Genomic DNA, 14,505 nt, shown 5'->3' with positions numbered 1-14,505 from the left:
GGAGTAGAGCTCAGGAGCCGGAGCTGATTACAAGACCGTTTATTTACATGACTATTAGGTAGCGGGTTTTGAGAGTCTCGGCGCTCGCGTTATAAAGCCTTTGTCTTCCCCCGATTCCCTTTTGGAGAAAGCCATTGAGTCCAGGACAGTCCAATCAACAACTCGTCATCTCCGCCCCCAGAGGGGATACAAGCACCGCCTCCTTCCCACCCCAGGAGAGTGGGAAGCGGCGTGCCCGGCTCGATGGACGGCGGCCGGGAAGTGAACAGAAGACACAATAGGGCAGGCACCATACACACAGTGAAGGCATCGCGGCGGCGCGAATTCCTGAAAACTGGCCGTGCCGTCAGGTGCAGTCTTTCCTCTCCTCGATAGCGGCGCGGACTCTGCTGACAGCCAGCTCCTGGCTGGCTCACCAAGCCATAAAGGCACGGCGGAGTGTGAGAAAGGTTCCCGATGAGGGATCTCAGGCGCTTGGCTAATTGGCCGGTGCATCTCGCAGAACGTTAGACAAAGCAGTGCACAAGTGACTGCCTCTTCCGAGCAGCCTTGACTGCAAAGAGCTCACTTCCAGGTCATAAAAACGTCAAACTCGGCCGGGTGTGTCCAAGGCAATTGACGAGGGGAACTGACAGCTTGCAAAGGTTCAGGACACGACTGCCGTGTTGTCGCCGCATCAGGTGCGTTTCGGGGAACGTTGACAAAGCAGAAAGCAGGGCAGATGCCGCCAAATCATTCCCATGATCCAGCGGCGCCAAGCCGTGAAATTCGTCTGGGTTACGCCCGTCTGTTGCCTTCATTTTTAGTGGACCAGCGGTGAGTAGTGGGATTTGCCCAATATCTGGCACGTACCCGTTCATGATGATGATAGTTTTCTGTGCACACCAAAGTTTTCACGGCCGGCTTAAATAGCTTCGCTGTAAAAATAAACAAACCAGAAAGTACAGTGGTGAGGTTCGCTACCGCGCGTAAAACGGTTTAAGCCGCGCGACATGGACGACCTCAGGTCATGCGCGGCAGCGCTGTGAGTTCGCAATGCCGTCCGGGATAACCTTGTACTCTAGAGCGCCGAGAAATCGAAGCACGTACGGAAGGATGGCATCACACGTCTTGTGTTCGACGTCCCCGTACATGGCCACATGTAGCGATGGTCTGATTTAGACGCTCGGTGAGGTCATTGGTCTGTGGGTGGTAGGCTATGGTCCGGCGGTGGCTTGCCTGGCTGTATCTCAAGATCGCCTGTGTAAGGTCAGCAGTGAAGGCCGTAACTCTGTCGGTGATAAGGACCTCTGGGGCGCCATGACGCAGGGCGATGTTCACGGCGAACTTGGCTACCTCGGCGCCACTGCCATTGGGCAGGGTCCTTGTCGCGGCGTAGCCGTTGAGGTAGTAGGTAGCTACGACGATCTAGTTATTTCCGGAGTCGACGTCGGGAACGGCCCCAATAAGTCCATCCCGATTTGCTGGAACTGCCGGCGAGGCGGTTCGATGGGCTGCAGAAGTCTGGATTGCCTAATCGGTAGTGTCCTCCGTCGATGACACTCTGGGCAAGTCCTTACGTAATGGTTGACGTCGGCAGTGTGGTGAGGTCAGTTGTATTCTCGCGAGCATGCGGGAAAGTCCAAGCTGTCCAGCCGTCGGGTCGCCATGTAAAGCTTGCAGAACCTCTGGACGCAATCCTGAAGGTATAACGAGGACGTAGTTGGCTCAAAGTGTCGAGAAGTTCTTCTATAAGAGAACGCCATTTCGCAAGAAAAAGGACGCGAATCCTTGCTTGCATGCCTGCGGAACAACGGTGGTCTTGCCTTCGACGTATTTCACAAGGCCCCTGAGTTCCGGGTTGGCTCGCTGTCGTTCAGCGAAGTCATCGAGATTTAATGCTCCCAAGAAGCACTCATCGTCCTGGTCGTCATGCGGCGGCAGGTCAACGGGGGCGCGAGACAGGCAGTCGGCGTCAGAGTGCTTTCTTCCGGTCTTGTAAACGACGGTAATGTCGAATTTCCTGAAGTCGCAGATTGCACCGTACGAGGTGACCTGAAGGGCCCTCAGGGCGTCATGGTCGCTCACAACTTTGAAGGGTCTGTCGTAGAGGTAGGGGCGAAACATTATTGTAGTCCGGATGATGGGAAGACACTCCTTTTCTGTGGAATAGTTGGCTTCTGCCTTGGACAGCGACCGGCTAGCATAACTGATATTCCTTTCTAGCCTGCCAGTCCTCTGCACAAGGACGGTGCCGAGCCCTATGCTGCTTGCGTCGGTGCGGATTACCGTAGCGGCGTACTTGACGACATGCGCAAGTATCGGAGGCGTCTGCAGGCATCGTTTCAGTTCTTAAAATGCTTCGACTTGAGACGTTTCCCACTTGAATTACACGTCCGTCGTCGTGAGGTGAGTTAGTGGCTCGGTGATCTGTGAAAATTCCTTGACGAAGCGTCTGTAATTAGTGCAAGAGCCGAGAAATCGGCGTACGTCCTTATCTGTGGGTGGCGGGAAGGCAGCGATGGCACCACGGGTCTAGGCAAACTCCATACTTGCTAATGACGTGGCCCAAGAACCAGAGCTCCTCGTACGCGAAGTGGCAATTTTCTGGCTTCATGGTGAGTCCGAAGGTCTTGATTGCTTGAAGTACAGCTTTAAGGTGCGGGAGGTGTTCTTCGAAGTTTGCCGCAAAGACAGCGACGTCATCCAAATACCCGAGGCAAGACTGCCACTTCAGGCTTGCCAGTACTGTATCCATAACACGTTAGAAAGTCGCAGGTGCCGAGCAAAGACCAAAGGGCATGACCTTAAACTCAAAGAGGCCGTCTGGTGTTTTAAAGGGAGTGTGGTCTCGGTCTCTCTCTTGATTTGCCAGTAGGCGGTCTTGATGTCCGTAGATGAGAAGTACTTCGGGTTGTGTAGTTAATAAAGGGCGTCGTCTATTCGTGCGAAAGGATACACGTCCTTTGTGAGTTTGTTCAGGCGACGATAATATACGCAGAACGTAGGGTGCCATCCTTCTTATCAGCCTGCTAAAGCCTTGCTAAAGCAAGAAAGAAAAAAATTGACACCAGAATGCTTGGCTTTGATGAAAATCGCCCAGTGCTCATGAATGAGCACCGGACAAGGCAAGGCAAACAGTTACTGAGTGCTGCGAAACAAAAGAAGAATGAGGTTGGTTGGAAATACGTGTGGACCACTGGAGGGAAAGTAATGGCCAGACGTAATGAAGCATCTCCTGTTCTCCATATTTATAGCATTGATGACATCAGCAAGATGGTTACCTAATCTTATTCACTCAAAGCCTTTTCTTTTTTACTTTTTTCAGTATAGTCATGGCTTCAATCGATAAATGTCTCTATCATGATTACGTTTCCTTTAGAAATACATCTGCCGGGCTTGAAAAACATATTTCAGTCTTTCATTTAAACGCCCAAACTTGATAAAGTTGAAGCAAGATAAAGTTGAAGAGTTGCTTCAACAGATCGAAACCGATCTCGATGTGCTTCTTTTTACTGGAACGTGGCTTTCTGATAAGGTCTACCCCTACCTGCTTGATAACTACAGGTATCACGGACTAAACCGCACCTATGCTCGGCGTGGCGGCTTGGCTGCCTATGTACGAAATGACCTGAATTCGGAGATAATTTCGGATTTCTCTCTGAATAATCAAAACATTGAATGCCTCAGTATTAGTCTTAAAACAATAAAGTTTCCTTGCGGAAACAAAAAAGATTTCTTTTCCTATATGGATGAACTTCTATCTTACCTCAGCGAAACAGGCAGAATGTTCGCCATACTAGGTGATACGAACATAGATACTAGAGAATATAAGCAGCTGATGTACTCTTAAGCATGCTCGAATACTATAACCCTGCCAACACGAGTGACCGCTTCTAGTGCCACCCTATTAGATGTTTGTATCACCAATGTACATGCTCCTGCTTTGACTGCCGGTGTCATGTCCGTTGACATAAGTGATCATCTTTCAATTTTTTGTTTTCTGCCCTGCTCCAATAAATTCAAGCGTAACACCTTTTCCTATCGCCTCATTGATACAACGACGCTAGCCCTATTTCGCTCACTTATTAGTGAAATAAACTGGGAATCTGAACTGCTTGAAAGTGACCCGAATAAGGCGTACAATTCATTCTTTGATAAACTGATTGTTAGCTACGATAAAGCCTTTCCGCAACATAGTGTTATAAAACGACCTAAAAGAATTAGGAAACCGTGGGTTAATGCTGCGATTCTCACAAAAATTAAAAGAAAAAAAATTAAATGTACCACACATTCATTAAAACATGGGAGATTAATCAATTAGCCGAATTTAAGACTTATCGTAACCAAGTAAATTCAGAGCTAAGAAAAGCGAAGGAAAAATATTCTTAAAAGGTTTTTCCCCTATATATACGAATCCAAGAAAAATTTGGCTAGAAATTAAAAAGCTGTCTGGAGTGAATGCTACTTGTGAAGACGTACGAATATCTTCGGTCCTAGCCCACATTATCAATAGAATGTTCGAATGCGAAGGCAGAATGTTCGCCATACTAGGTGATACGAACATAGATACTAGAGAATATAAGCAGCTGATGTACTCTTATGCATGCTCGAATACTATAACCCTGCCAGCACGAGTGACCGCTTCTAGTGACGGTATACTGGCATCTCCCATAAAATACGTATCCGATATCATATCTACAGTCCTAGCCCACATTATCAATAGAATGTTCGAATGCGAAGGCAGAATGTTCGCCATACTAGGTGATACGAACATAGATACTAGAGAATATAAGCAGCTTCACAAGTAGCATTCACTCCACACAGCTTTTTAATTTCTAGCCAAATTTTTCTTGGATTCGTATATATACGGGAAAAAACCTTTTAAGAATATTTTTCCTTCGCTTTTCTTAGCTCTGAATTTACTTGGTTACGATAAGTCTTAAATTCGGCTAATTGATTAATCTCCCGTGTTTTAATGAATGTGTGGTACATTTAATTTTTTTCTTTTAATTTTTGTGAGAATCGCAGCATTAACCCACGGTTTCCTAATTCTTTTAGGTCGTTTTATAACACTATGTTGCGGAAAGGCTTTATCGTAGCTAACAATCAGTTTATCAAAGAATGAATTGTACGCCTTATTCGGGTCACTTTCAAGCAGTTCAGACAAAGGGGGCGCAGACTACTTGTAAACAAGTTTCGACCTATTTCAATACTACCGCTCTTTTCAAAACTTTTTGAGGCTGTTATAAACTCACGACTGGAAGGATTTTTAAATAAATATGCTACAATTAGTATATCTCAGTATGGATTTCAGAAAAATAGATCATGTGAGGATGCACTCCTCAAAATAAAACATCAAATACTACAAAATATTGAAAATCGTTTATACACGGTCGGTTTATTCCTGGACCTGCGTGAAGCATTTGACAGTGTGAATCATGAAATACTGTTATCTAAACTTCATAGCTATGGGATACGCGGTACAACTTTAGATCTCATGCGAAGCTACCTAACGGATCGTTTTCAGTATGTTTCACTCAATCAGGTCACCTCTCCACATCTTAAAATACGGACTGGCGTACCGCAGGGATCCATGCTTGGCCCAGTATTATTTAATATATACATTAATGACCTCCCAAACATTTCACCTGCACCGAACATAGTCATGTATGTGGATGACACCAGCCTTTTCTTTTCAAATGCATCCCTACAACAGATTGAAAAAGAAATTGATGATTATTCCGATTTGTTATCTGACTGGCTGAACTTAAACAAACTTTATTTATTTAAATGTTAGCAAAACTAAGTATATAATATTTAAACCGATAAATAAGCCAATGCCTGTTAATATTACTGTTTCATTTAAAGGAAAGCAGATAGAACAGGTAGCAGCGCAAAAGTTTTCGGGGGTGTGGTTTCAAGAAAACCTCTCTTTGGACAATCATGTCAATAAACTGAGCAGTGACCTCGGTAAAGCAGTATGCTCTATGTATAAAATTAGTAGTCTTATACCACTAACACTAAAGAAAGCAATGTACCACGCCCTCTTTTACTCAAAACTGAGCTATTGTGTATTAATATGGGGAACAACAACTGCAAAAAACTACGACAAATTAATAAAACTACAAAAAAGGGTAATACGATGTTTCGAAAACTATCATGGTAGACCGCGAGACTTACCCACACACAATCTTTTTGATAAACACTCATTAATCAGAGCAAATCAAATTTACTATTATAGATTACTTTCGCACATAAAAAAGCACCGGCTCCATGTTAGTAACCTACCCATTTCTTCCCCTCGATATAAATTACGCCACCAAATGAGAATGTCATCACTCATGCGAACTAACTACGGGCGTCAGGACCTAGCGTATCAAATACCCCGGCTATTAAACATTGTTGAGAATCACAGAGATTTTCATGCCCCCCGCTTTAAACAATTTGTAAAAAACTTCCTGTTACATTCCACGATAACTTATCAATAAAATATATCTCACTAATCTTTTTTATGTACACCGCATACACGTTTTTTTTTCCGGTTTGAGCTGAAATTTGAAAGTTCACAATTTAATGCGTATATGTATATGTTCTTGAAGTGTTCGTATGATATGTTTGTTTTTCATGAAGTATCATGAAGTGTTTTCATGTATGATGTCTACCTGTATTGCTTTATTTGCAGTGATAATGATGCACATGCATTTTTGATTTCTCTGGTTGCTCCATTGTTTGTACTCGCTTCGAAAACGTGTACGTGCATGCCGAATGCGCATAGGAGTAAGAGCCTCTGGCCTTTAGCTCTTACTCCTCTTTCTGTATCAGAAAGAAAGAAATAAACTTCAAACTTCAAACTTATTCAATAACACCACGGGAGACGCCCACGGACTCTTGGACGGCTGTATGATGTCGTTACGTAGAATTTCGTCGACTTGTTTCTTTACGGACTCGGCCTCGCGTTGTGGCGTCCGAACGTGTTACGGGCTCTGATGGATCGGTCGGTCACTTTCGTTTGTTATAATGAAATATTCTGCGACTGGGGTCTGTCGAATTATTGAAGATGACGAGAAGTACTCCTTGAATTGCAGGAACAGCGATTCGAGCACTTCATTGACGTGAAAAGCTCGTTGTGGACCTCCGTTCATCGAAACAGGTTTGGTAGCGTCGAAAAGGGCGAAAGCATTGCTGGCGCCCGTGAATTCATCCATAAAACGCCACCACCGTACCACTGTTGACGTGCCTGTATCCGTGGCTAAAGTTTGTGAGCATTACTCTCGGTTTCTCATGACTCAGCTGGGCTATGCGCCGTGCGACGCAAATCTGATGGTTGAGCAGGTGCTGGTCACCCTCGATGACGCCTTCTAAGTTTGTAGGTCCTTCCGTGCCGACGAAAGTGATGACGCTGGAGAGAGGCGTAACGGTAACGGTGACGGAGAGAGGCGTAACGGTGATGACATGGTGACCGATTTTTTTATCCGGCGGTACGGCATTTTCCGTCGAAAGCGTTATCGACTGGACTGGAAGTCAATGACTGCGTCATGATGATTTTGGAAATCCATGTCCAAACTGACGTCCCTCGAAGAGAGCTGTAGGACCACAAAGCTCGCCGAATTAGTGTGGCCGTTAGTCGTGATTCTTGCCGTGCAGATTCCAGTCAGCGTTATAGGGTGGCCTCCAGCTGTCTGGATTTCGGCTCCCTCCCCAGCGGTCTTTACTTTCTTCGGTGTCTGTCGGCGGCGGTGTGGCGCCATGTTTGGCATTTCAAGAGCTTCATTCCACGGCAAATAATGTGTTGGTAGTTTTTCATCAGCAAGCCGAATGCCTGATGTCCACGTGTGAACTTCCGGAAAAGGGTGAAGCCTAAAAGACCTCAAGGCTATGTTTCGTCTCGGAGCGCACATATGTTGGGCATATAATCCACACAAGAGCTGTACCAAAGCTCCCATTCGAATGTGGTGAAAAGAGGCATACTAGCGTCAGATCCCAGCTGAACCGTACCAGCGAAACAGGATACCCATCTGTAAAGAAATGAGACCGACGCCATGGCTGCTCCGTCTTCTTCTCTTTGCATTGTCGTTGCATTGTCGAGGCGAGTTTTGATACGCAAAACCTCTACGACGACAAGACTTCGAGTTGTGTTCGACGCCTCTTCTCATGAAGCAGGGGAGCACTCTTTGAATGATGAACTGGAAGAGGGGCCAAACATTAATGCAAACCTTCTCAAAATGTTTATCTCGTTCCATTTGTAAGTATACGGCATAACCGCCGACGTGCAGAAGGCGTTCCTGCAGATTTACATAAGACCTGGAGATCGAGACGCACTTCGTTTGCTTTGGTTCGAGGAAGTGCCTTGTTTGGGAAAACCACTACCAAGAAACAAGAATGACTAGAGTGCCGTTTGGAACAACTTCGAGTCCATTTCTTTTGGCTGCTACTATGCAGTACCACTTTAACCACGTCGCACCTCTGTTCGAAGAAACAGCCGCAAAGCTCAAGAAGAGTTCTTACGTTGATGACTTAATTCTGGGCGTTTTGACCGCTGAATGAAGCCGTAGAGTTGTATAAACAGACGAACAAGGTAATGGAACTAGCTGGCATGAAGATGCAGAAATGGGCGACGAACTGCGCGCTGCTTTGACGCAACCTACAGCAAAATGAAGAAACACTTACGCCTGAGCCTCATTGGACCAAAGTACCCGGGCTATACTGGAATACCAAAGAGGATAAGCTTAGCGTCAACTTGGACTCGGTCTTGGAGACTGACAGTCCAGATAATACCAAGCGAGTCGTACTTCAGACAAACTCCCGGGATTCACCATATGTAAAGAAATGAGACCGACGCCATGGCTTCTTCTCTTTAATGAAACACCCTAATCCCATGATGATGATACGTACGCCCCCAGATACGGCAGTCGTTTTCTTCTATTTTCAACACCATCATCTTCGATAATCAGTGTTTGGGTCCTGAAGGAGACACGTCCAAGAAAAGCGCCCAGCGAAAAAAATTACAGCATATCCACGGGTGAATGATGATTGCTTCAGGAGCTTACACATGATTGCTTCAGGAGCTTGGGCGAAGCTCCTGAAGCAATCATGTGTACACCGTGAAATGTTCAGTGGTTTCGCCCAGCAGTAATCAAAGCGATACGCCGCTTTATTTTTCCTTTTTTCGTTTTTCCTTCTTTTTTTATTTGTCATTTTCTTATTTTTTATTTTTTATTTTTATTATTTTTATTTGTTTATCTTTCTATTTTCATTTTTTATTTTATTTTATTTTAAATTTTTTTTTATCTTTTCATTCTTTTTTTAATTTTTTTTCTATCTCTATGGGACAGCGCCATCTAGTATATCGTCACCCAACTGCAGTTTCCATGCATCTCTATGGGACAGCGCCATCTATTATACTGTTCAGGAGATACTGCCGCGGTTACGCCTGACATGGGACAAGGTTAGACTAAGAGGACCTACGCCCTAAAAGCAATGAACTTTCGTCTGTGCAAGTGGTTCCTTATGCTCGCGCTCTTACGCATAACATCAAGAACATCAGACTCTCGTCATGGCGTTAGAATGGTGATGTCAGCATTATGATGAGCCGTATGAAGAAGACGTGTCCTGCAAAGCACGCAATCATGTTTACAGAGTGCGTGGCCGCAGTGGTTTAGCTCGTCCCGTTAAGTTGCAGTAAAGGGTATATAGGGAAAGACTGACCAGTGCTACAATGATCGAGCCACATAGTATCGCCTCAATGTCTAGAATGGCTTTGGAAGCTTCATGTAAAACACATTGTAAGGTGTGCGGATGCTATTCCAAGTTCACTGCAACGACTGGCAGAGTGGAGGAAGTGATGGAGGACATCAAATAAAGGGAGGATGGCTTTGGGATAAAAAACCTGGTTATGTCGTAAACCCTGTGTGGTTTCTTCATCATGTACAGGTGACTGAGCATTATGGTGACGCATGGATACATTGAACCCGTGAAAACTCATGCAGAACAAATCCCTTGGAAGGTAGACGTCCATCCTGTTCATTACAGCTTTTTAAGCGCCGTCAAAACCAATTTTCAGCACGACAATGCACCCGATCTGTTTCAGACGGCGGGAAATGTGCAGCAGTCTTTCGAGACTGACTCTTCTCGCTCTCGCCTTTGGTCTATGCGGCGCTCGTATGGAGCAGAAATGGTCCGTACGACGAGGCGTCGTCAACGTTTTTCCTTTCGAATACTTTTTTTAAAGCGAAGGTTTCTTGCCTCGAATTTTCGGGCGCTGCTGCTGTGCGCGATATCAGACGACCGCCACATGGCGCACGCCTCTGCGCATGCGTGGCAGCGGCTCCCGTGAATCCGCCACTTGATGATGAGGTAAACGCTTGTTGCAAATAGAATGGATGCTAATTACGTACGGGGGTGATTCCCCATTCTACAGATGTATACAGAACGTTTAAAGCTTACTGGAATTTTGAACTCATTGCATTTTTGCGTATGATTTCCATTCTGCGAACGAAAGTAGTTTTGGCCACGAGTTAGCTAAGGGGATTGAGACGTCTCTCTTTACGCGTCGTTTTTAGGGGCGAAGCTCCTTATAGCATCACCTGGTCGGTCGTCGCTCCATCCGGCGTTCCCCCGCCGTCGCGTCTCCCGTATCATTCAATAGATGGCCCTGTCCCATAGAGATGCATGCAAACTGCAGTTGGGTGACGATATACTAGATGGCGGTATCCCATAGAGATGTGTGCAATATGGCGGTTGGGTGAATGCACGCTAGATGGCGTTATAGGTGCTGCTTCTCTCAGATTGCCTGCTGCGCCCGTTATCTCTCATTCTCCTTGATCGTCGCCGTACGTGGAGGAGTGCGCTTGCCGGATCGTGCTGCTTGGCGGACCATGGACGACGAGGAGCGCCGGGTGCGGAAGGCCGCTGCGTCTCGTGCTCGTCGGCAGGATCCCGAAGTGCGAGCTCGAGAGGCTGCCGCCAAGCGAGCGCAGCAGTAATCAAAGCGGCGTATCGCTTTGGTTACTGCTGGGCGAAAGCACTGAACATTTCACGGTGTAACCGTGATTGCTTCAGGAGCTTCGCCCAAGCTCTTCATCATTCACCCGTGGATATGCTGTAATTTTTTCTTTGTCCGTGTTTGCGCTTGTCCTTCTTCGTGCCCTTTATAATGGAATATAATGAACTCGCCCAGCAAGCTACGTTGCTGCACCTGCTTGTTATCGACTCACCGTGGTTAAAAATGTGCAATTACACCAAACGCGACATACACGTTAGTTATGCCACGACGCCCGTGCATTAATTTGAAATAGTGCTATTGTAACTCGATTCTGCAATTATGAACACTGGCGATGTGTAACGTGAAAGAAACTCACCCGTGACTGGTGGCACAAAGGACTAACAGAGACGCGCGCTGTTTTTATTTTTTTTTTTTTGCGCATTGATATTAGTTTAATGGGGCCTGGACGCCGTAATATTATGTCAGTGTCCGTTATTGCGATAAATTTGGGCAAAGATCACTTTCGATGCGTTACCTTTTGGGCAAACGTCGCTTCCTAGCCATGCCGATTTTTGATTTTCTCGACGAGGAGAAGGAAGGAAGAGCGACGCGTATAGACATGTGACCCCTCTACACCTACTTTTAACGTTTTGCACACAGGCGTGGCGGGGATCGTGTGCCTGCTGTTCATGATGAACGTGCTGGGCGCCAAGTCGGCGCTCATCATCTCGACGGTGTGGCCCATGCTGGGAAGTATCCGGGCCATCGACCGCGCGGACGTGCTGGCGCTGCAGAAGTGGACCGCCTACTGGATCGTGTATGCCCTGGTCAACGTCTTATTCAACTTCCTATTCGTGGCCATCTACCGCTACTTCAAGCGCGTCTACTTCGTCAAGATGCTACTGCTCGCTTGGTGCGCGGCGCCCATGCAGGGCAACGGTGCCAACATGATCTTCCAGAAGTTATTCGCCGGCAAAATCTTCAAGGAGGGCCCCGCCCCCGCTCCTGCTGCAGCCGCTCCACCGGCTGCCGCCGCCACCGCCCCCGCCGCTGGCGGAAAGAAGGAGTCGCCCGACACGAGCCGCAAGATGCGAAAGTAGTGTTGCTCGTGAATAAAGATTCTTGTGCTTGTACCCGGGGTGCCGAGTCTATCGCGGGAGGGAAGCGTAAAGCTATCCGCATTTTACTGTTATTTTAGCTTACGGCCATTCGGGCCATTTTGCCTGTCTGTCGCCGTTCAACTGCAGCCACATTTCTCAGCAACCCCTGACGTTCCGAAAGTAATGGAACGCAGCTGCCCAACAGTCGCTATGGGGTTGGCTGTTGCCAGCGAGAATAGTATTTTGCCCGATCTTCTACACTTCGCGTGGTGGATGCGACCAAGTAGCCGACAGCTCACTTGTGTGCGATGAGTCGAGTGAGCTCGCCTACCATAAGCGCACGATGACTTGCAACACACACATTCCCTAAATTGTAACCACGGTTCTGTAACCACGTGTACCCTCATCACCGCAACCAGAAGCTGGAAAATGCACGTACGCAGAAGCTGTGACTGCTCCTAGTGCAAGCGAATGAAAGAATGAATCGAGGGGACCGAATAACGCCAAAAATAGCATAGGCAGTGTTAATTGTTCAGTGTGATATGGACGCCGTATATGCGTCATTGCGAGACATTTGCGTAAAGCTATTTGTTGTTCAGTTTGCATGCATTTTGCCTTACCTATCGCGCAGGCATTTAACCTTCGCGTTACGTCTATGCATGTGCACCATTAATCATGTAGACATCAATTGATGTACACCAAAATTGGCATGTCATGACATGAGTGTATAAAAACATAAATGACAGGTCATAACATGAAAATAGTGTCGCTCTTGTCATTTACGTCATAATTTGCATGATACAATCTTAGTGCTCTCGCGGCCTTTTTATTATTATTAATAAATAATAATATACCAAAATTGGGATGGCAGGAGTGTATCGCATGGGGCCGTTGGGCCATCCTGACAGTCCGAGCTTAACGGGAACTAGCGTGTATTAGCGCGGTACATAAAAGAAAGGAACACGACACAGACGTAGAGATAGGTAGGCGCTAACCTATCTCAACGTCTGAAGGCTTTAATTACATCCCTGGACCAGGAGTTACGTGTGCTGATCGGCACGTGTAATAGATGCCGTAACGATATCAGCTCATCCATCCCCTTTCGTTTGAGAAAACAAAAGAATTTAGCGCAGCATGCACTAAGTCGCGCAAGGCTGGCTCACAGCGCAGATGGCTTGGCTTTTGCCCTGCCCTTGCTGTACTGTATTTTTATTTTCTGTTCTCCCTCTCTTCTCCTCCTTTCCCTCCACCTCACCCTCAACTACCTTTCCCACCCCCTTGCTACACACTACTATTCGCCGCGAGATCGGGCAATCCTCCTCGTCCATCGGTATCGTGGCGCCACCGCTCGGCTCAGGCGGTTGCACCCTCTCCCAACCCCCCATAGGATCCCATGCATTTTGAATGAAGTTTGCGATTCCGTTGCGCAAAAACAAACTAGCGCCATCTCTCGACAATACGCCACACCGACGACGCAACACCACGGCCGGGCTAGACCGCACGCGCGCGTGCGGTCTAGCCCGGCCGTGGCAACACTTCCTCTTGTTTCCACCTATATGCCATGCTCCTAGGTGACCCCTCTCTCCACTTTCTTTTATTTCTTTCGGTGGCCGTGAGAGCGCGCGCTGTGCACTGTGCAGTAGCGCACCCGACAAGACCGGCTGGGCTCGTCGCTTTCGTCGCGTCTTCCTTGAACGTTGCAACGTTAATATTGTGTTAAAGCGGTGGGCACACGTCAGACGATGAGCCCCGATTTCGTTCAGCTGACAAAACGGCAATGTTTCAGACGCTTCAGTTGTGGACTTTTGTCCGTTGGTTGCTGGACAAGATGGCCTCCTGCAAGACCGCGTTTTTCCAAGTCAGCTGTGTGTGTAGTTCTCGGCGTCGTAGCAGTTTGATGACGCGAGGACGTCAACTGGTGCTACATCGTGGGAGCCGCTGAAGTGACTGCAAGCTTGACGATATTGTGCCACAATATTCTAGCGTACTGTACGCGCACGATTGTGCTACTTAAAATACCGCGCTTGGCCTCGCGCGTCAACCTGGTACGCCTGTGTGCAACAAGTGTGTTGTTACCGATGTTGCGTCGGTTAATATTGAATTGCAATTGGAATACCGTTTTTGCAAAGGTAAGTGAAGCTGTAAGTAGTTGCCCTTCTATTTGCTCGCTACTCCACGAACATTATTTCTAGAATCGCATTTTATGTTGAGCTGCACGTACCAAAGGAGATACCAAGGGAGAATCTAGTATACGAGATACATTACACGCGTGCGCATTTCCTATATAAATCTGAGTAATGCCACGCGTGCGCATTTTCTATATAAGTCTGAGTAATGCCATGCTCAATTTAAAGCGCATGTGTTAGAGGATTGTGACTTCAATGGTGAAAGTGATTAGATATTCCGAAATATGTGATTGCAATGCAGTCAGAAATTTCTCAT

The 14,505-nt window shown here is 46.8% G+C and overlaps 1 protein-coding gene across 1 annotated transcript in view; it reads left to right on the top strand.

Moving 5' to 3' along the window:
- The window catches only part of LOC119379450 (receptor expression-enhancing protein 5), a 478,072-nt gene extending 465,979 nt beyond the window's left edge, over positions 1-12,093 (top strand). The window contains exon 2 of the mRNA XM_037648756.2: positions 11,624-12,093. Coding sequence (XP_037504684.1) covers positions 11,624-12,063 — 440 coding nt within the window. The 3' untranslated portion in view covers positions 12,064-12,093. The remainder of the gene's footprint in view (positions 1-11,623) is intronic.
- The last annotated feature ends 2,412 nt before the right edge of the window (positions 12,094-14,505 follow it).

This window comes from Rhipicephalus sanguineus, chromosome 1 (assembly GCF_013339695.2).
Source record: "Rhipicephalus sanguineus isolate Rsan-2018 chromosome 1, BIME_Rsan_1.4, whole genome shotgun sequence".
In the NCBI taxonomy this organism is placed as follows: Eukaryota; Metazoa; Arthropoda; class Arachnida; order Ixodida; family Ixodidae; genus Rhipicephalus; species Rhipicephalus sanguineus.
Note: the sequence above shows the minus strand (reverse complement) of the source record. Positions and strands in the feature narration are given on the sequence as shown.